The sequence below is a fragment of the Ochotona princeps genome, chromosome 13, assembly GCF_030435755.1.
Source record: "Ochotona princeps isolate mOchPri1 chromosome 13, mOchPri1.hap1, whole genome shotgun sequence".
NCBI lineage: Eukaryota > Metazoa > Chordata > Mammalia > Lagomorpha > Ochotonidae > Ochotona > Ochotona princeps.
Window position 1 is genome coordinate 30,832,785 of NC_080844.1, and position 19,308 is coordinate 30,852,092.

The 19,308-nt window shown below is 45.9% G+C and overlaps 2 protein-coding genes across 10 annotated transcripts in view; both read right to left on the reverse strand.

Annotated features, from left to right (window-relative positions):
* RUFY2 (RUN and FYVE domain containing 2) overlaps positions 1 to 10,834 on the reverse strand; it is a 52,810-nt gene extending 41,976 nt beyond the window's left edge. For 2 of the 8 annotated variants that reach the window (XM_058671695.1, XM_058671696.1), the window contains exons 1-2: positions 3,190 to 3,506; positions 1,089 to 1,262 (exon numbers count right to left, since the gene is read on the reverse strand). In XM_058671695.1, the coding sequence (XP_058527678.1) occupies positions 1,089 to 1,262; positions 3,190 to 3,439 (424 nt within the window). In that variant the 5' untranslated portion in view covers positions 3,440 to 3,506. Of the gene's footprint in view, positions 1 to 1,088; positions 1,263 to 3,189; positions 3,507 to 3,608; positions 3,695 to 10,725 lie in introns of those variants that run through there. The other 6 variants (XM_058671697.1, XM_004583432.4, XM_004583431.2 and 3 more) reach the window with 6 other exon arrangements.
* Positions 10,835 to 11,867: 1,033 nt separating this feature from the next.
* The window catches only part of DNA2 (DNA replication helicase/nuclease 2), a 44,600-nt gene continuing 37,159 nt past the window's right edge, over positions 11,868 to 19,308 (reverse strand). The window contains exons 16-21 of one of the 2 annotated variants that reach the window (XM_058671544.1): positions 19,082 to 19,171; positions 18,788 to 18,992; positions 16,904 to 16,993; positions 15,943 to 16,125; positions 12,539 to 12,685; positions 11,868 to 11,970 (exon numbers count right to left, since the gene is read on the reverse strand). In XM_058671544.1, the coding sequence (XP_058527527.1) occupies positions 11,902 to 11,970; positions 12,539 to 12,685; positions 15,943 to 16,125; positions 16,904 to 16,993; positions 18,788 to 18,992; positions 19,082 to 19,171 (784 nt within the window). In that variant the 3' untranslated portion in view covers positions 11,868 to 11,901. Of the gene's footprint in view, positions 11,971 to 12,233; positions 12,686 to 15,942; positions 16,126 to 16,903; positions 16,994 to 18,787; positions 18,993 to 19,081; positions 19,172 to 19,308 lie in introns of those variants that run through there. The other variant, XM_058671543.1, reaches the window with a different exon arrangement.

Here is a 19,308-nt window from a genome sequence, read left to right on the forward strand (position 1 = left end):
AGACCACGCCGCCGGGCCCAAAAATACACATTTTTTTTAAACATGGCATATAACCTTTTGTGCAGCATCACCAAAAATAGACAACACTAATATTTAAAGTATGATATTAGAAAAGAGTAAATAAATCTTGCTTACTTAGATTTATTTATTTTTATTGTAAAGTCAGATACATAGAGAGGAGGAGACAGAGAGGAAGATCTTCCAGCCACTGATTCACTTCCCAGGTAACCACCACAGCTGGAGCTAGCCAATCTAAAGCCAGGAGCCAAGAGCCTCCTCCGAGTCTCCTACATGGGTGCAGAGTTCCAAGGCCTTGGGCTATTCTCTACTGCTCTCCCAGGTGACACACAGGAAGCTGGATGGCAAGTAGGGCTGCTGGGACATGAAACCGGTATCCATATGGGAACCTGGCGCATGCAAGGTGAGGATGCAAGCCACTAGGCTACCACATCGGGCCCTGGGCCCTAAATCTTAAAATTTTTACAAATACCTCTATAATTGTCCCGAAAAATCAAAACCAGTTCAGAGTATGTATGAGAAAACAACAATCAAATATGGCTTCCATAAAATATTAACAACTAACGATTTTCTAAAGACCACCTATCAGAAAACAAAGTAGTAAGATGTTTTCTCCCCAAATAACCTACTCAGTATTTTTAAATTTCATATAACAGTAATTATGGCCTGACAAAAAACTTAAGGTGAAAAGGGTAAGGGCCAGCATTGTGGCGTAATAGACTAAGGGTCTGCCTGTGACGCCGGCATCCCATGTGAGTACTGATTTGTGCCCCAGCTACATCAGATCCAGCTTCCTGCTTGTGGACTGGGAAGGCAGCAGAGGAGAGCTCAAGTCCTAGAGCCCCTGTGCCCATGTGAGAGACCCAGAAGAAGCTCCTTGCTTTGAATCAGCCCAGCTCCAGCTGTTATGGCCATTTGGGGAGTGAACCAGTGGATGGAAGATCTACCTCTTATTCTCTCTATCATTCTGACTTTCAAATAAAATTAAATTTTAGAAAATTTAACTTAAATAAAAAAGCTGGCAGGAAGGAAGGCTCTATGATCACTGTTTTTGCTCAGTCTGGAGGTACCTTTAAGTCCATGTTTCAGACAGTGTTCCATAACAACGAAGAACTGCTGCAGGGGAGGGTAGTCAGAATCCAGAGTGCGGCCGAAGCTCAGGGCAGATTCAATGAGGCCTTTGATGCTCAGCTTAGCCATGTTCAACAAGTTGGCTCTCTCCACAGCTGTGGGGTCTTTCGTAGCTGAAAACACAAGAAGGAAGTCCAACAGCATTGGCAAGGCACTGCAGCGAGAAACAGCCTAACTCCTCTCTTCCCCAGTGAAACAGACAGCGGCTTGCTTCTTCTGGAGGTTGTGGGACCTGAACGGTTTGAATGAAAACACACTCCTAGGTAACTTTGCTTCATGATTCTCTCACACATATTGGAGAAAGACTACCTTGCAAAAAAAAAAAAAAAAAAGACTACCTTGCCCGCTGCCGCCAAGGTTTCCAAGCGATGCTCGAGCCCTGCAAATTTGCACTGTCCTGTGTTTCCATTCCACAAAGAAGATTGAAAATTAATTTTCTTTGGAGGTCACAGACAACAGGTCAAAGGGTCTCGTGTGAAAGCTGCACAGCAGGCACTATCTGAAGAATTTCAACTAATAGTAAAAAGCACTTAAAATTCTAAGATTCTTATATCACCCATCACAAACAAAATAAGTAAAATACACCAGGAAATCCAGAAAAATAGAAGTGACTCCATTTTCCAGTTTAACTGTCTTGCATTGTCATTCTCACTGTAACTCTGCATAACATGACTTTTTTTTTAAGACCTATCTATTTTTAGCTGATAGTCTGAGGTGCAGAGAGGAGAGACAGAAAAATCTTAAATTCTCTGATTCATATCCCAAATGGCTGCAACAGCTGCAGCTGAGCGGATCTGCCCCCCAAGAAATTCTTCTGGGTCTCTCTATGGATGCAGGGTCCCAAACTCTTGGGCCATCCTTTTCTGCTTTCCCAGGCCACAGGCAGGGAGCTGGATGCGAAGTGGAGCCGCCAGGATTTGAACCAGAACTCATATGGGATGCCGGCACTTGAAGGTGGAGGATTAGCCTGTAGAGCCACAGCACTAGCTGCCTGTATTACATGACTTCTAAAGTGCTCTGCTTTTCCACACGGTGTGCTACCAAGTTAACAGAAGCACTTCAAGAAAAAGCCTTATTTTTGATTACTATTGTCAATTTACGAAAATACTTTCTTTCCAACAAATTTTATTCTCAGGTTACTTAAGACATTCAGATGCTGCCTCATACTCTCATCATTTGGTGACTGGCAAGAATACCAGATGACAGCAGACAGCGATGACAAAACTGAGTGAAGGCAGGCACTGTGGTGTAGTGGAGTAAGCCACAGTTCTAATTCCGCTTCCTGCTAAGGCATCCTAGAAGGCAGCAGATTTTCACCCAAGTGCTTGAGTCTCTGCCATCCACATGGGAGATCCTGCAGGAGTTCTGGGCTCTCAGCTGTTGCAGGCATTTGGGGAATAAACCAGCAGGTACAAGATCTCTCTCCAAGTAGATGAAAATAATAAACACTAAAGAGAAGATTTAAAAAACCTGAGATGCAGAAAGCACCTAGTACAACATCGCATAATCTCTTGACAAATTCACAGATCCAACTAGGCAAGCTTTCCATATCTCTCCCCTCTGCCCCTGCCACCGGACACAAACCCCGGAGTTTACAGTACTCTAATTCTGAACTCAGTCGAGCGTGAAGTCGGCCACAGAATCCTCCTGCACCTGCGAGGACCCAGCTGACAGTGGAAAATGTCGCTACCCACTATGGTGCTATGGCTCCCCCTTTATTCTAGGGAGCGAAGCGACCTGATGTTTCATGATCCATGGCCATTGTCATTTTTCTGATCAGAGTCCATCAGCAAGGCAAAGCGCCACGCGACCGCTATACAAAGGGCGGCTCTGCGGCTTGCTGGAAAGTAGCCGGAGCAGGGCACCCGCAGTTACCACGCCGAGGGGCCACGCCCCAGCCGGGCCGCAGGTGCGCCCAGACGCCGCAAGGGACGAGGCAAGCCCGGGTCTGCAGCCCCCGTCTCGGTCTCTCCTCCTGCCCCTACCCCAAGGCCACCCAAAGGCCTGCAGCCTCCCCCCGGGCCCCTACGGCAGGCTCACCCAGCGTCCTGCACGGCATCGCTCCCCCTCTGCCGCCCTCGGCGTCGGCAGCCCAGGCTGAGGCCTGAGATGCGTCTTCCCTCCGCCACCCCCAAACCTGGAAAGTCATGGCTTGTCTTCGAGTGTTCTTCCACCCGGAGACGCCCAGGCCGGCCCAGTCCCAGGAAGCCTGCGGACCCCCAGTCCTCAGCCACTGGGCCTCAGGGAGGGGGCGGGGACGGGAAGGAAAACGAGGGGGGTGCGTTGCCATGGCGACCCTGGGAGCCCCCGAGTCCCGGGCTGCCCCCGCCCACCCCAGATTCGGGCCCCGGCGGGGAGTTGGCGGCCTCCGTGCTCGGCTTCCCAGCTACCGCTTAGACCAGGCGCTCTGCAGCCCGGGACGTAGGGCCGGGGTTCCGCCCTCAGCCCGCTCCCCTTACCCATGGCAGCGTCGCGGTCTCGGGCAGGGCCTCGCCGGGCCTGGCCAGCAGCTCCCTGCAGGCGCTGGGCGGCCACCACCGCATCTGCAGGCGGGCCCTGTGCGGCCCACAGCGCCCCCGGCGGCGGGAGGACATGGGGCGGCTGCGGGGGCCGTGGCGCCCGGGGTGGGGCTGGGGCCGGCGGAGGGTGCTGCAGGCGCGGGGCGGGACCTGCTCGAGCCTCCGGGAGAAAGCGGACAGGAGAACCCAGCAGCGTGAAGGTCGCCTCTGTGTGAGGACCCGGAGGCTGCAGCCTGGGTCCTGCAGATCACCAGTGGGTCGCCCAGGGCCTTTCGCCAGTCGCAGGGGCTGGACTTGCCAGGTAGCTCGAGTCACTGTAAACGTTGCCATCCTCCGAGGTTTGAGGCGATCTCGGAGCGCACAGCTGACCGCCTTCCTTGCCCTCTCACCAGTTCCCGGAGGACCCAAAAAGATTTAGAAACTGCAAAGCAGGTAACAGTGGCAGAAATGTGCTGAAACTGTGTAGACAGCCCCAGATCACTTGTCTTCGACCTGACTCAGCCCCAACCATTAGAACCATCTGAGGAGTAAACTAGTGGTTGGAAAGATTCTCTCCCCCTGTTATTTTTTTTTTAATTGGAAGAATACAAAAACTCAGAAAACATAACAAATGGGAAAAGAAATGCAGAGAATGGCAGAAAGTGTGGTTTGGGAGACATAATAGGCCTGGCAGTTAAAAATTGTTTGAGGGGGTCCGGCGGCGTGGCCTAGTGGCTAAAGTCCTCGCCTTGAACACACCCCGGGATCCCATGTGGGCGCCGGTTCTAATCCCAGCAGCTCCACTTCTCATCCAGCTCCCTACTTGTAGCCTGGGAAAAGCAGTTGAGGACAGCCCAAAGCTTTGGGACACTGCACCCACGTGGGTCGAAAAGGTTCCAGGTTCCCGGCTTCGGATCGGCGCAGCATCGCAAGGAAGATCTTCCTCTCTGTCCCTCCTCTCTGTATATCTGACTTTGTAATAAAAATAAATCTTTTTTAAAAAATTGTTTGAGGGCCTGGTGCAATTGCCTAGTGATGAAATCTTCACCTTGCTTGTGCCTGGATCCCACATGGACACTGGTTGCCGTCCCAGCTGCTCCACTTCCTAACTAGCTCCCTGCTTGTGGCCTGGGAAAGCAATGGAAAATGGCCCAGAGCCTTGGGACCCTGCACCAAAGTGTGGGTGACTGGGAAGAAGCTCCTGGCTCCTGGCTTTGGATCAGCTCAGCTCTTACGGAGTGAACCAGAAGACAGGTCTTCCCGTCTCTTCTCTATGTAAATCCTGACTTTCCAATAAAAATAAATAAATCTTTAAAAACTGCTTGAAACGCAGTGATAGAGTGAAAGATCCTCCAACCCAGGTGGCTAACTCCCCACAGCCAGGACCTGGGCTCAGTCCCTTGCTTTGGCTCTTGCCTCACTTCCTGCTTCAGACTCTGGAAATCAGCAGTGATGTTGATCAGTAGCTGGGTTCCTGCCATACACAGGGGTGACCTGGATTCCTCCCCAACCCCAGGCTTTGATCCAACAGCTAGAAGCTCTGTTTTTCTGCCATTATCTTACTCTCCAAAAAAGTTTATATGGTTATAATACTATACAAGTCAGAATTAAAGAATATCTATTACAAACCACGGGCTCAAACCTATTAGTGGGCTATGAAAGCAATTTTAATAGGTTGCCATTAGTTTCAATTTTTAAGACTTTTTATTGGAAAGGCAGATTTTTACAGACAGAAAAGACACAAAGATTTCCAATCACTGGCTCACTCCTCAAATGGCTGCAACATTCGGAGCTGAGTCAATCCAAACCCAGGAACCAGGAGCCTCTTCTAAGTCTCCCACGTAAGTGAAGATCCCAAGACTTTATAACCATCCTCTACTGCTTTCCCAGGCCACAAGCAGGGAGGTGGATAGGAAGTGAAGCAGCCAGGACACAAACTGGCACTCATATGGGATGCCAGTGTTTGCAGGCTGAACATAAGTCAACTGAACCAAGTGCACAACCTCCGCAGTAATTGGTTTTACTTTTAATGGACTAGACTAGGGAATATCAGGATGTATCACATCTAGAAGAGTTACTAGTTTTATAGAAGTGTTGCTTCAGGTACACACATGCACACACTGAGTCATGATGTAAGATACATCCTATGGCAGTCATTTGGCCCAGAAGTTAAAATGCAGTTTAGTATATCCATATCCTACATGAAAGTACCTGGTTCAATACCTGGATCCACCTCTTGAATCCAATTTCTTAGTATTGCAGATCTTGAAGGCAGGAGTGATGGCTCAAGTAGAAAGTCTCTCTGCATTAAAGATTTGGACTGGGTTCTTGCTCTCAGCTTTGGCCTGGCAGAGCCCCAACCATCACAGGCGTTTGAAGAGAATGAACTAGCAGATTTGAAATCTTTTTCTCAAATAAGTTAAATATATACATTGGGGCTGGCATGTTACCTCAACTTGCTAATCCTCCACCTCCATGTACTGGCATCCCATATGGGCATCAGTTTGTATCCTACCACTCCAGTTCCCTTCTAGCTCCCTGTTTATGGCTGGAAAAGCAGTAGAGGATGGCCCAAACCCTAGGAATCCTGCATCCACAGAGGAGACTGGGAAGAAGCTCTTGGCTCCTGATTGGTTCAGTTCTGGCCTGTGTGGCCAATTGGGGATTAACCCAGCAGATGGAAAATCTTTCTCTGTCTCGCGTTCTTTGAAAATCTGCCTTCCTAATGGAAATAAATGAATCGGGTAGGAATTGTGGCAGGGTAAGTAAACCTGCTGCTTGGGATCCCATATTCAATACTGGAGATTTGGGATCAAGTCCTGGGTCATGTTTTTGATCCAGCTCCCTGCTAACGTGCCTGGCAGACAACAGATGATGGCCAAAGTACTCAGGTCCCTGTTACCGAAGTGGGAGACCCAGATGGAGTTCCTGGCTCCTGGTTGTACCCTGGTCCAGACCTGACTATTGTGGACATCTGGGAAGTGAGTCAACAGATGGAAGATCTCTGTCACTCTTTCAAACAAAAAAATCTTAAGAAATGTCATTTCTTAATGTGAAATGAATTTCACTGTTCAAAATTTTCACAAAAATCATGTACTTCTCTGTAATTATACTGAAAAAATGTTTTAAAGAAAGCAAAATCATGCCAAGCCTTTTAAGACCAGAGAGCTGTGAGAAAAATGGTGCCATTCACAGAAATAGAGATCACAAGAGTAAGGCATTGGATGAAAACAGAAATTTCTATTTTCTATGCAATGAACTAGAAGGCAGTTATATAACCACAGTCTGGAAGACAGGGTGGATACAGGCTTGGTAAGGAGCCACCCAGGTGAAGGCTGTACCCAGTGACTCTCCAGCAACAAAGGGGACCACACTGGACACAGAGCTCCAGGGAGCACTTGCCTTTGAGAGGGATGAGAAAAGGAATTGGGTGGGAGCAAGGGAAGGCTCAGGAGGCACGAAATGAAGTATGGAGGAAGCCACAGAACGGCTGTGCTGCATCCCCACCCTGGCGTCACGCATTTTTGAGGAAAAGCTCCTCTAGGTGAATGGTGACTCTAAGTGCACAAAGTGTGAGCCCCCAAAATTATAGTGGTTGGTGGCCACTACGGTCCTTGGTCCTTAGCATGGATGATGCACCTGCGCTGCACTGGGGCGCCTAGAGGGCCTGCTCTGGGTTTAACCTTCCACTCTGAGCATCTGGCCACAGAAAGTAAATGCTAAATTCTCAGACAACGAAAAGGCTAGGATGTAGTGACTGAAGCATCCAAAATGACAGGAAGCTGCAGCTGCTCACCCTGGTCTTCATGGGACTTTCAGGCCCTGTAAGGAAGTTATTACTGACTAAACCCAAAGAATCATGTTGCTCACCTCACTCCCATGACCTGAGATCAGTTGAGCTTCCTCCCTGAATCATACCACATGAGTGGTATCTAACCAGTCCTTAAGCTCCATCACAGCAACCTTTCTTAGTTTCTTCACTATGATCTGCTACCTCTACATGTTCAAACCCATCCTGTGCCTCCCTCACAGCTCTCTTTATAGAACCCAGCATTGTAGCACAGCAGGTTAAGTGTTTGAAAATGAATGCAGGTGCCAGTCGCAGCTGTTCCACTTCCCAGCTGCTGATAATGTGCCTGGCAAGGCAGCAAAAAATGCTCCAAGTACTTGGGCCCTTGCACTCACATGGGAGACCTAGAGGGAGTACCAGGCTCCTGGCTTCAGCCTGGCCAGCTCCAACTGTTGCAGCTATTTGGGGATGGAACCAACAGATAGATTCTCTGTCACTCTCAATAACTCTGCCTTTCAAATAAATAAATACAGCTTAAAAAATAAAGACCTGTTCGGGCCTTGGGTTTGGGGGCAAGTGCCGCTCCTGACAGTGTGGCGGCTGTGGGGGGTGCCCCTGCTGGGTCGGACCCAATGCTGGGGGCTCACGCCAAAGACACTGCCGCAAGGCAGTGAACGAGTCCTCGGCCTCACCCAGGGCGGCCAGTGCACCATGTGGTGCCAGGCTTTGCCTTTTGGCCGCGCGGCGGCCTGCTCTGGGGTTTTTTAAGATATGTTTACTGCCCGGGAACACCCATGACTAAGTACAATTTTAGTGTAGGTGAGTAGTGAATCTTGGGTGATTCCCAGTGACAGGGTCATGGAAGGTTTAGGCATGCGTGGGGACTGAGACCTGGTGGTTTGGAGGGAAGTACCCAGGAGACAATTACGGTTAGTCAGATACACCAACCCAATTCGGAATACAGAAATGGCCTGTTTGCCTAGAACATCACTGATCGTCACACACCAGCCCACACCAATACTATGGATGGGGGCCTCTTTGGCAGTGATGGGCACCATTACCCAACTGTTTGGTGGAGTGGTGGAGTGGTCACATTTGGCAGGGTGAAGACTGTATCCAGCATGCGAGAGAATTTGGTCTGGGGGTAGACTCTATGGGGTTGTGTGGGCCCAACCCTGTAGAAATATAAGTTCCCCTAGTTGGACACCCTAACAGAGTTGAGGTTCCCACCAAGGGGTGCGTGTGCTGGAATGAGGGCTGCGTTCTATCTAGGAAACAGTTGCAGTCACCCGAGGCACTAGTGTGGGCTGGGATTGGATGTACCAGGCCAGTTCAGACCCCAACACCATCTGGTGTCATGAGGACCAGGGTAGATGTGGAACTGACTAGGCTGGGTCTCAACCCCCTACTGAGCCATGTGTGAGCTGTATGTGGGTATGGACGAGCCATGGCTGGGCTGAAACATCCAACAACAAGAATCAGAATGGGGTGAAAGCCAGCCAGGAAAAGCCACTGTTCCTGCTAAGACAGGAGGTGAACTGAGTAGGGTTGGCTCAAGGACCCCCTGGTATGCGCAAAATCGCATTGGGAGGGGTTCTGATGGAGGAGCCTGGGCAACTCCTCTGGCAGGACACAGTCCCTTGCAGGTAAGCGCAAGAAGCATGATAGGAAACAGCCCAGAATAGGCCATGGAAAGTTTCCCACTGGCACACATTCTGCATGGGTCAGGGGCAAACCAGGCTGAATCAGTTCATGTCATCCATTGGCAAATCCGATCACCAGAACAGAGTGTAGGTTGAGCCGGGTTTGGTTGCGACACAACCAGTACACATTATGGAATGCCAGGGTGAGGTTGCCTGTACTGGTTTTGACTGCAGCACCCAACCAGCACACGTGAGATCCAGGAAGGGAGGGACAGAGCTGGCAGGGGGATTAAGGGGCTGGTCCCCTCGCCGGACAGCTATTCCCCCTGGAGAGCTTGGGCTAGGATGGGGACAGACCAGACTAAGCAGGGCTACAACACCTGTGCGCTGCATGTGGACTAGATCAGGGAAAAGCCAGGCTGGGCTGATTATTTCTGTGGGTGCAAGCATAAATTAGAGCGGGTGAGGGTTGTTTGGGCTTGGCCGCAGCATCAGCTGGCAGAAGCTGGCACTGGGGGCTAATTCTGTCAAGTCAAATCACAGAACCACCCGAAGAGTGCATCAACCGGGACTGAGAGAGACCTGGGAGGGAAAAAGGGGGTTCCCCCTTCCTGGGTCACTAGTCCCTCGGGAGGGCACAAAAACTAGGACGGGGGCTGGGGTGGCTAGACAGAGAGGCACTCAACAACATCTGTGAGTGCTGGATGGTTGAGTTGGTTAGATGGAACTAAGCTTTAATACCCATTGACAAGTACAAGAGCCAAATGAGATGAGGGACAGACTGGTCTATTGCTACACATACTGGCAAACCAGGGTAGGGGGTGGGCCTGATGGGGGTTATTGTGGGTCGCCCCGACTAGGCTGCAGCTCCCACTGGTTGATGTAAGAGCCAAGTATGTGCTGGGCAGAACCAGACTGGACTGCAACACCCATTGGTTCCAGTGCAACTCGGGACTGAAAACAGAACCAACCCAGCAATTGCAACCACCAGCTGATCGGGGTGATGGACTGTGCCAGGCCCTGTGCTAGCTAGAACATACAAGAATCTGGTCTAGGAATACCTCAAGGTTTCTTTGGAGATCTCCCCAATCGAACTGCTGGACTCAGAACTCTAACCAAAAAAAGACAGAAGACAGAACAGGTCAATCATTCATCTCAGCTATATGTTGGCTACGAAATATGGGGCAAACGGAGACTTTATGATGGACCATATCAATCAGTGGACGACCCCATCGAGGGAAACTGGCAGTGATTCATAACTGGAGAACTATTAAAACCACTTGAGCAAATATCTCAGAGCATGCCCCACATCCGGGACTTGGGGTGGGCGGGAAACCGGGTGGGGCTTCTCCCTCAATATCCCCCTTTACCTCAGATACATGATGGCAACAATATGGACATAATAGTATTACCCACTTCCCTATACCCCCTGAACCTTTTTTTTTAACCGCAATTAACTATGTAAAGATTGTCAACAATACAATAAAATAAAATAAAAAAAGAAAAGAAGTAATGAATACCCCCAATTTTCCCTAATCCTGGATACTTCCCACCCTGATCAACCATATAATAATAATTTTTAAAAGTAAAATTTGAAAAAATTGAAGCAATAAATACAAAAAAAATAAAAATAAAAAATAAAGACCTTCTAATAGGATCAGCACTCTTTGGTTCAGCTATTTAAGGCAGGAACAATACCTCACCTATCACAAATAAAAAGATGCCAAACAACCCTAAAAGTAATCATTATTAATTAGTAATAATAAATTGGGTAAAATCAATAGAAAAAAATTTATTAACTAACAACTTAGCTTTAAAAAAAAAAGAGGTAGAAGCAAGTATTTCAACATTTACACTCATTTAGGAAAATAAAAAACACACAACAACACAAAACCCTCAAAGAGAGGGATTGTTTTCCCACCAGGAAATGGATACACTGAGGTAGAACTCCCTTACCACACACAATGCATCACTTAGAAATAACTGCTTTGTACCATCAGAACAATTGAGAAAGGTTCCAACTAGGGAATAACTCAATGTGAAGGAGTGAAAACGGGGATATGCCTTTTCAATTTATCAATTTAGAAAAGGATTCTTTTCAAAGACAATTACGAATTGTGTTCTTTCATATAAAAATCTACCCCCAGAATACTGATAATTGAACACAAAAAAGGAGGATGGCACAGGGAAATACAAAATGAACTGGAAGCAATCAATTCACAATTGTAACTTAGAGCACCAGGTTTAAGGCAAAAACATATCTAATGCCATAAAGCAAAGTCAGGGGGAAAAAACTGGCAAAATGGCCTTTGGACCCAGGACCTCAAATAACAGAGGAGTCACTTCTACAATTTTGTAACAGATTGTGTTTAGATTGTAAAGACAAATCAACTTAATATCACCTTTCAAATAAAATTTCACAAACATCTGACAAAATTAGTGACAAAATTTTAAAGCTTATAAAGTTCAGATCCAAAGTTAATCCATCTTGAAAGGGATTAAAATTTTAACTATTTCTTCAGATGATTTACAAATTAATTTATAGAACTGATGAATTCAGACTTTATATAGTCTGGGGTAAACCTATTCTATAAAAACACTGTTAAATAGGTTTGGCAGTAGGATTTCTAGGTTTAGTAAGATTCTTCCAGAAAAATAAATAAATAAGCTACTAAAACACTCAACACAGTGCATTTCCCTCATTTTGTACCCTTTGGGTACATGTTATTTTCACAGTTTAGGCCCTGCTTTCACCTCATACTCAGATTTCGAATACCAGGCCCTAGCTAGTGTGACAATCCTTTCCTAAGAAAATAGTTCTTTATCCTCTTTGAATATCACCCAGGATGTAGCAAAGACTTTCATCTTCTCTTGACGGAAGGTCCATGATGTAAAAGAAATTAAGGAAAATACATTAAAACTCTTAGGACATTATTATTTAACATTTTGTAATTTGGCTTGTATGAGTGCAAAAAAAAAAAAAAGGGTAGAGATAAAGATCTTTATAGCATTCTATGCATAAGTTAGGTACTTAAACAGAAGTTTAGCCGAAGATCATCATTTAAGCTTTTCTCTTAAAATCATCTACCAAAAAATTAACCTACTATATTATAAGGGACAGTTTTTCACTTTTTAATACAATGGGTTTGCCCTAGATTTTTCAAAAGACTAAATTTGGGGTGGGGAGACAGAATGGCTGTGCAAGCATCCCACCAGAGCTGGTCCCAGGACCAGGCATCCAGTGCCTCTTTTCCTCCCCCATTTCATGAACATTCTTCTCTGTCCACTTCCTGCTTGCACTGTTGGCGTAACATTATCTGCAGTGAATTGTTTTCTCTTTCCTTCTGACAGTCAGCTCTCTGAAAAAGACCCACGGAAAAGATAGAGCTTTTATGTACACAAGCACATTTTAAATGCTCCTGTAGCACAATCAAATGGGTTAATGACTAAAAGGATATGAGTTTTTCTGAGTTTAGATGACAAAGCAGCTTCTCCAAGGGAGGGTAGCGATTGAGTGAGGGCACACAGCCCACCAGAATCAACTTGTGCTTGGCTCTGGTTATAGCAACGTTAAGACGGCGCCAGTCTTTCAAGAGCTCACCAAGCTGTAAGGAAGAACATTTTCAGTTATTTCAATCTTCTCATTATATTTTCTTTTCTCCTGAAAAAGAACATGATTGTCTTGAATTATTTTCCTACTTTGTTTCAAAAAAATTAGTTTTTATTAGAACGGGAGATTTACAGATAGGAGGAGAGACAGAGAGAAAGATCTTCCATCTGCTGATTCACTCTCCAAGTAGTTGCAACAGCCAAAGTTGGGATGATCCGAAGCCAGGAACTTCTTTCAGATTTCCAAGTGGATGAAGGGCCCAAGGCTTTGGCCCATCCTCGATTGCTTCCCCAGGTCACCAATAGGGAGTTGGATGGGAAGTGGAGCAGCCGGGTCATGAAGGTACACATAAGGGATCCCGGAGCTTGGACATGGAGGATTAACCAATTGAACCATCACGCTGGGCCCCATTTTCCTACTTTCAGATACAGATTCCCAGAAAGATTTACAAACACATTGCAAATGTTAGGCAGTTGGAAAACCTTGCGCACAGTATTAATTTCATGTATTTTAATGTTGTGATACCCTATAGTCATTACTTTAAATCAATAATTACATATGATAAAAATAAATGACTGGGGCCCGGCGGCATGGTCTAGCGGCTAAAGTCCTCGTCTTGAAAGCCCCGGGATCCCATATGGGCGCCGGTTCTAATCCCGGCAGTTCCACTTCCCATCCAGCTCCCTGCTTGTGGCCTGGGAAAGCAGTTGAGGACGGCCCAAAACTTTGGGACCCTGCACCCGCGTGGGAGACCCGGAAGAGGTTCCTGGTTCCTGGCTTAGGATCGGCGCGTACCGGCCTGTTGCGGCTCCCTTGGAGAGTGAATCATCGGACGGAAGATCTTCCTCTGTCTCTCCTTCTCTCTGTATATCCGGCTTTCCAATAATAATAAATTCTTAAAAAAAAAAAAATGACTGATGTCATCTCCACTCACTGTAGCCCCAGCTGTAATAGTAGTAAAAATCTATAACACTGAAAGATTTAGGGAATGGTTGAGTATATTGTGACACATTTGTCCAATGGACAACAGCACAACCGTCACAACAGAATGAAACTGCTCTCTATGTGCAAACTTGGCAAGATGGCCAAGCCAATTAAGTGGAACAAGCAAAGCTCACAATCCTGTGTATATTATCTAGGTTACCAGAAATCCCAAAATATGAATATATATAAAAACTGAGAAGGTGAGAGATACAGGAGGAAGGAGATTCCTTACTACATATATTTTCAAAACGATACAAATGAAAAAACAAAGACCTAGAACTATTATTCAGACTTTAAAAGGAAGCAGAAAAAAATGATCAGCATCACTAATCATCAGAGGAATGCACACAGGAGTCACAATGAGAAATTAGCACACTCAAATTACACGAGCTACCATCAAGACTGAAAGTGGTGAGGAAAGGAGGAAGCCCTTGCACGGCACTGCTGAGAACACACATTAGCACAGCCATCGAGAAAAACAGGGTGCAGGTCCCTCAAGAGCTTGTACAACCACCGTGTGACTCAGGAAGCCCACTCCTGGGTATATTTCCAAGGGAAATAAAATTAGTCTGTCCAAAAGACGTTTTCACTCCTGTGTTTAACGTAGTACTATTCATAACAGTCAAGAAATGAAACAACCTAAGTGTCTGTCAACTGATAAATGGATAAAGAAAATGTGTCCAAGGCTGGCATTATAGCACAGCACATTAAGCCGCCACATGCAACAATGGCATCCCACATGATACCAGCTCAAGTCCCAGCTGCGTTACTTCCAGTTCAGCTCCCTACTAATGTAACTGGGAAACCAGAGGAAGATGACAAATCTTCCACATGGGCTACTGGACCCACATGGGGAGACTTTGTCTCCTTTCTTCACTCAGGAACAGACGTGGCAGTTCCAGCGTTCCGCAAAGTGAACCAGCATATGGAAGATCTACTACTCTGCCTCTCCCCATCTCTGTCACTCTTGCCTTTCAGAAAAAATAAAATCTGAAAGAAAGCAAACAAGCAAGAAAAGAGGGAGGGAACAAAGGAGGAAGGAACAAAGGAGGAAGGGACGGAAGGAAGAAAGGAAGGAAGTAAATGGCCTTTTATATAATACAATACTACTAAGCAGAAAAGCTTGTCATCTGTAGCAATCTGATTGGAACTAGAGGTCACCGAGGTTAAGGGACATGAGCCAAGCACAGAAAACAAGTACCACATAATCTCACTCATATGTAGAGTCTAAGAAGTTGATTTCATGGAAGTTGAGAGCATAACAGTCAACAGAGGCTGGCAGAGTAGAGGGAGGCACGGATGCATAAAAGTTGCTTAAGAGGCACTAAGATAAGATAGGAGTAAAAAGTTCTTGTGTTCCACAGTACAACAGAGTCACTGCAGACAATAATAATGTACTGCATAGTTTTCTTTTAAAAAGCTAGCAGATGGGTCTGGCGGCATGGTCTAGTGGCTAAAGTCCTTGCCTTGAACGCACCCCGGGATCCCATATGGGGGCCGGTTCTAGTCCCGGCAGCTCCACTTCCCATCCAGCTCCGAGCTTGAGGCCTGGGAAAGCAGTCGAGGACGGCCCAAAGCTTTGGGATCCTGCACCCGCGTGGGAGGCCCAGAGGAGGTTCCTGGTTGCCGGCTCCGGATCAGCGTAGCACCGGCCGTTGCGGCTCACTTGGGGAGTGAATCATCGGACGGAAGATCTTCCTCTGTCTCTCCTCCTCTCTGTATATCTGACTTTGTAATAAAAGCAAAAATAAATCTTAAAAAAAAAAAAGCTAGCAGAAAGGTTTTTGAATGCTTTCACCATAAAGAAATGCTAAATGTTTAAGATGATAGATATGTTTACTTTGGACACTATACAACGTACATGTTATAAGGCATCAGATGGTACGCCATTAACATTTACAATTTTTATGTATCAATTGAAAATTCTTTTTTTTAAAAAAAGAAATGTCACATGCTACAATATGGAAATTGCTAAGTAAAACTTAACCAGCCACACAAATAGTATACAATTCTACTCTTATGAAGTACTTGAGTTGTCAAATCCATAGACAAGAGAACGGTGGTCCTGGGGCAGAGGGAAGAAGGAAATGAGAGCTGGCTCTGTGCATACAGTCCCAGATTTGTAAAATGAAAAAGTCTTAGAGATCTCTGGATCAGCAATATAAATAAGCTGAACACTGGATCATACACTTAAAAAGGGTCGAGATGGTAGCTTTACGGTTTTTTAAAACAACTTATAAAAAGAAAGAAATATCCCAATAGACTCACAGTTCCATCCATATTACTTCTAACAAAAGACACGAGGACAATACTTTTGTCTCTTCCTTGGTATTTATCTACTGTGTTTACTTCCACCATCCCAACTGAAGAATGTGCCAATAAATCACTGATGATCTTTAACTGCTGTCGGTACGGTGCAATGATACCGATATCAGAGGGATTACATCCGGCCTGAACAGAAAAGAACAAAATTTAAAGTAAAAAGTCCTGACTTTCAATTTTAGCATTACTAACTTTAATCAAATATTTATAGTACTATAAATATTATATTTAGTATATGGTTTTAACAGATGAAGCTATCTCAAGAAGTACACACAATTATTTAATTTGCTGAAAATCTATTGTCAATATCTATCCTCAAGTAGTGATTATCCTTTGATTTTTAGAGGATTCCGACAGTGCAAAAGCTTGTATGCCACTACCATACACAACTTACTCAGGGGCCCGGCGGTGTGGTCTAGTGGCTAAAGTCCTCGCCTTGAACATGCCAGGATCCCATATGGGCGCCGGTTCTAATCCCGGCAGTTCCACTTCCCATCCAGCTCCCTGCTTGTGGCCTGGGAAAGCAGTTGAGGACGGCCCAAAGCCTTGGGACCCTGCACCCGCATGGGAGACCTGGAAAGAAGTTCCTGGTACCCGACTCCGGATCGGAGCAGCACCGGCCAATGCGGTCACTTGGGGAGTGAATCATCGGACGGAAGATCTTCCTCTCTGTCTTTCTTCCTCTAAGTATATCTGACTTTGTAATAAAAATAAATTAATCTTAAAAAAAAAAAACTCACTCAGAATTAAAAAAAAAAAATTCCACTCTCTGCTATCACTTAACATACTAAGTTTTCAATCACAAACCATAGTGCTTCAGAACAGTATAATTACAATTAGAATTATCTGATCTTGCAAAGAGGTATCCTAAATGGAAATCATTTTAGCCTTGTAAATTATTAATTACCTTAATAAATATTGATGTCAGGAAAACAACGAGTTTGGCTTCTGTTATATTGCTCACACCGCATTTTTCAACTTGCTCTGGTGCTGGAACCTAGAAGAAAAATACACAGCTTGCTGATAATACCAAGTCAAGAGTTAAGAGTACTGTGGAAGCAGGTGTTGGAGGTAAGGTCAAGAAGATGCTTGTAATGCCAGCATCGAGAATGAGGGATCCTGCATTTGAGCTTCAGCCCCTCTGCTTCCACCCCAGCTTCCTACTAAGACACACTTTAACAGGCTCGACCACTTGGGTCCCTGCCACATACATGGCAGATTTGGGGTGAGTTCCAGGTTCTTGATTTCAGCCTGGCCATGTCTTGGCTGTAGCAAGCATTTTCGTGAGTTATCCAACAGATATGAAGTATCTGTTTGCCTCTTTCACATGAAATTAAGGTAATTAACTAACTAAATTTAAAAAGAAGAATACCTAAATGGACAGGTGGGCATAAAGAATGTTTACCGAGATTAAAGACAGACACAAGACACAGATACAGCTCCTGCTGCTGTATCACTAAACACTCACCATTCAGGGCTGTGCCGGGCAAAAATCAGGAGCCTGGAATTCACTCAGGTTTCCCTTGCGAATGGCAGGGATCCAAGTTTTAAGCCATCAGTTGCTGCCTCCCGAGGTATGTATGAACAGAAAGCCATAGTCGGGCCCGGCAGCGTGGCCTAGCGGCTAAAGTCCTCACCTTGAACACCCCGGGATCCCATATGGACGCCGGTTCTAATCCCGGCAGCTCCACTTCCCATCCAGCTCCCTGCTTGTGGCCTGGGAAAGCAGCTGAGGACGGCCCAATGCATTGGGACACTGCACCCTCGTGGGAGACCTGGAAGAGATTCCTGGTTCCTGGCTTCGGATCGGCGCGCACCGGCCCGTTGCGGCTCACTTGGGGAGTGAATCATCGGACGGAAGATCTTCCCCTCTGTCTCTCCTCCTCTCTGTATATCTGACTTTGTAATAAAAAAAATAATAAATCTTAAAAAAAAAAAAAAAAAGAAAGCCATAGTCAAGAGCAGGAGACAGAAGTCACACCCAGGCATGAAAGTATCTTCTAAGTTGCAGGGCAGCAATTTAACCTTCTGAGTTGTGATACACAAATTGACCGTGTAATGTCAGTAGCAAGTCCTAACTTGCTCTCCTGCTGATTTAGCTCTGTACTGAAGCAACTGAAAAAGTCACAGACGATGACCTGAGTGCTTGGGCCCTGTCCACCCAAGGGAGAGCCTGGGTGGAGTTCCTTGCTCTGAGCTTCGCCCTGGTCCAGAGATGGCTGTTGTGGCTATTTAGAGAATAAACCAGTGGATGAAAGATATTTTTCCTTCTTCCTCTGTCACTCCCTCACTCTCTGTTACTCTATCGTATATAAAGTTCAAGGTGGGGACGACAAGGTGGAAAAGCACGCTATAGCACTGGCATATCACACAGTGCTGATCTGTGTCTCCGCTGCTCCATTTCCCATCCAGCTCCCTGCTTGTGGCCTAGGAAAGCAGTGGAGGACAGCCCAATGCTTTGGGACCCTGCACCCATGTGGGAGACCTGGAGGAAGTTCCTGGCTCCTGGCTGCAGATCGGCACAGCACCAGTCATTGCGGTCACTTGGGGTGTGAATCATCAGACGGAAGATCCTCCTCTCTGTCTCTCATCCTCTCTGTATATCTGACTTTGTGACAAAATAAAATAAATCTTACAAAAAATTTTTTTTTAATCTTTATGCTGAAGTGTGAGAAGGACTACTAATTCTGGCTTTAACTCAAAAAGCCCCAATAGAGCACACAGTATAGGAAATGAAGAAATTGAAATAATAGGACAAGAGAAAAACAATCAAAGTGTTTTTATTTTTTACCTTGCTTGTATTAAGAAAACATATAGGAATGCTTGGTTCAAATACTCCAAGCAGCCATGGATTATCAGAATAATCAGCATAGAATTCCAGTTCCAGCTTCACATCTTTGAACTTGGGCAGGTTTATCATGGCATTGGCCACCTTGTCGGAGCCACACTCCAGCTTTCCCTCATAGGTCAGCTTATTGCTCAAGGACATAATTTTACTAAGAGAATAAACAGAAAATGATTTCAGTTTCAACAGATGACATTAACTACGAAATATATTCACAGTTAACCCCGAAACACATTTTACCTGTTCATTCTGTACTGTACAGTTAATTGCACAATAGCATTCTTATTCCTCTCCAGCCTCTTGAATAAGCTTTCATTCATGCCAAGCTCTCTGTCAAGAAATCAAATTAGCGCTTATCAGCAAACAGAAAAGGATCATTTTAACAGTACTTCACAAGAATTTGGGGGCCCATCCTGTGATACAATGGATAAAGTTACTGCGATGCCCGCACCCTGTGCAAAAGCAGT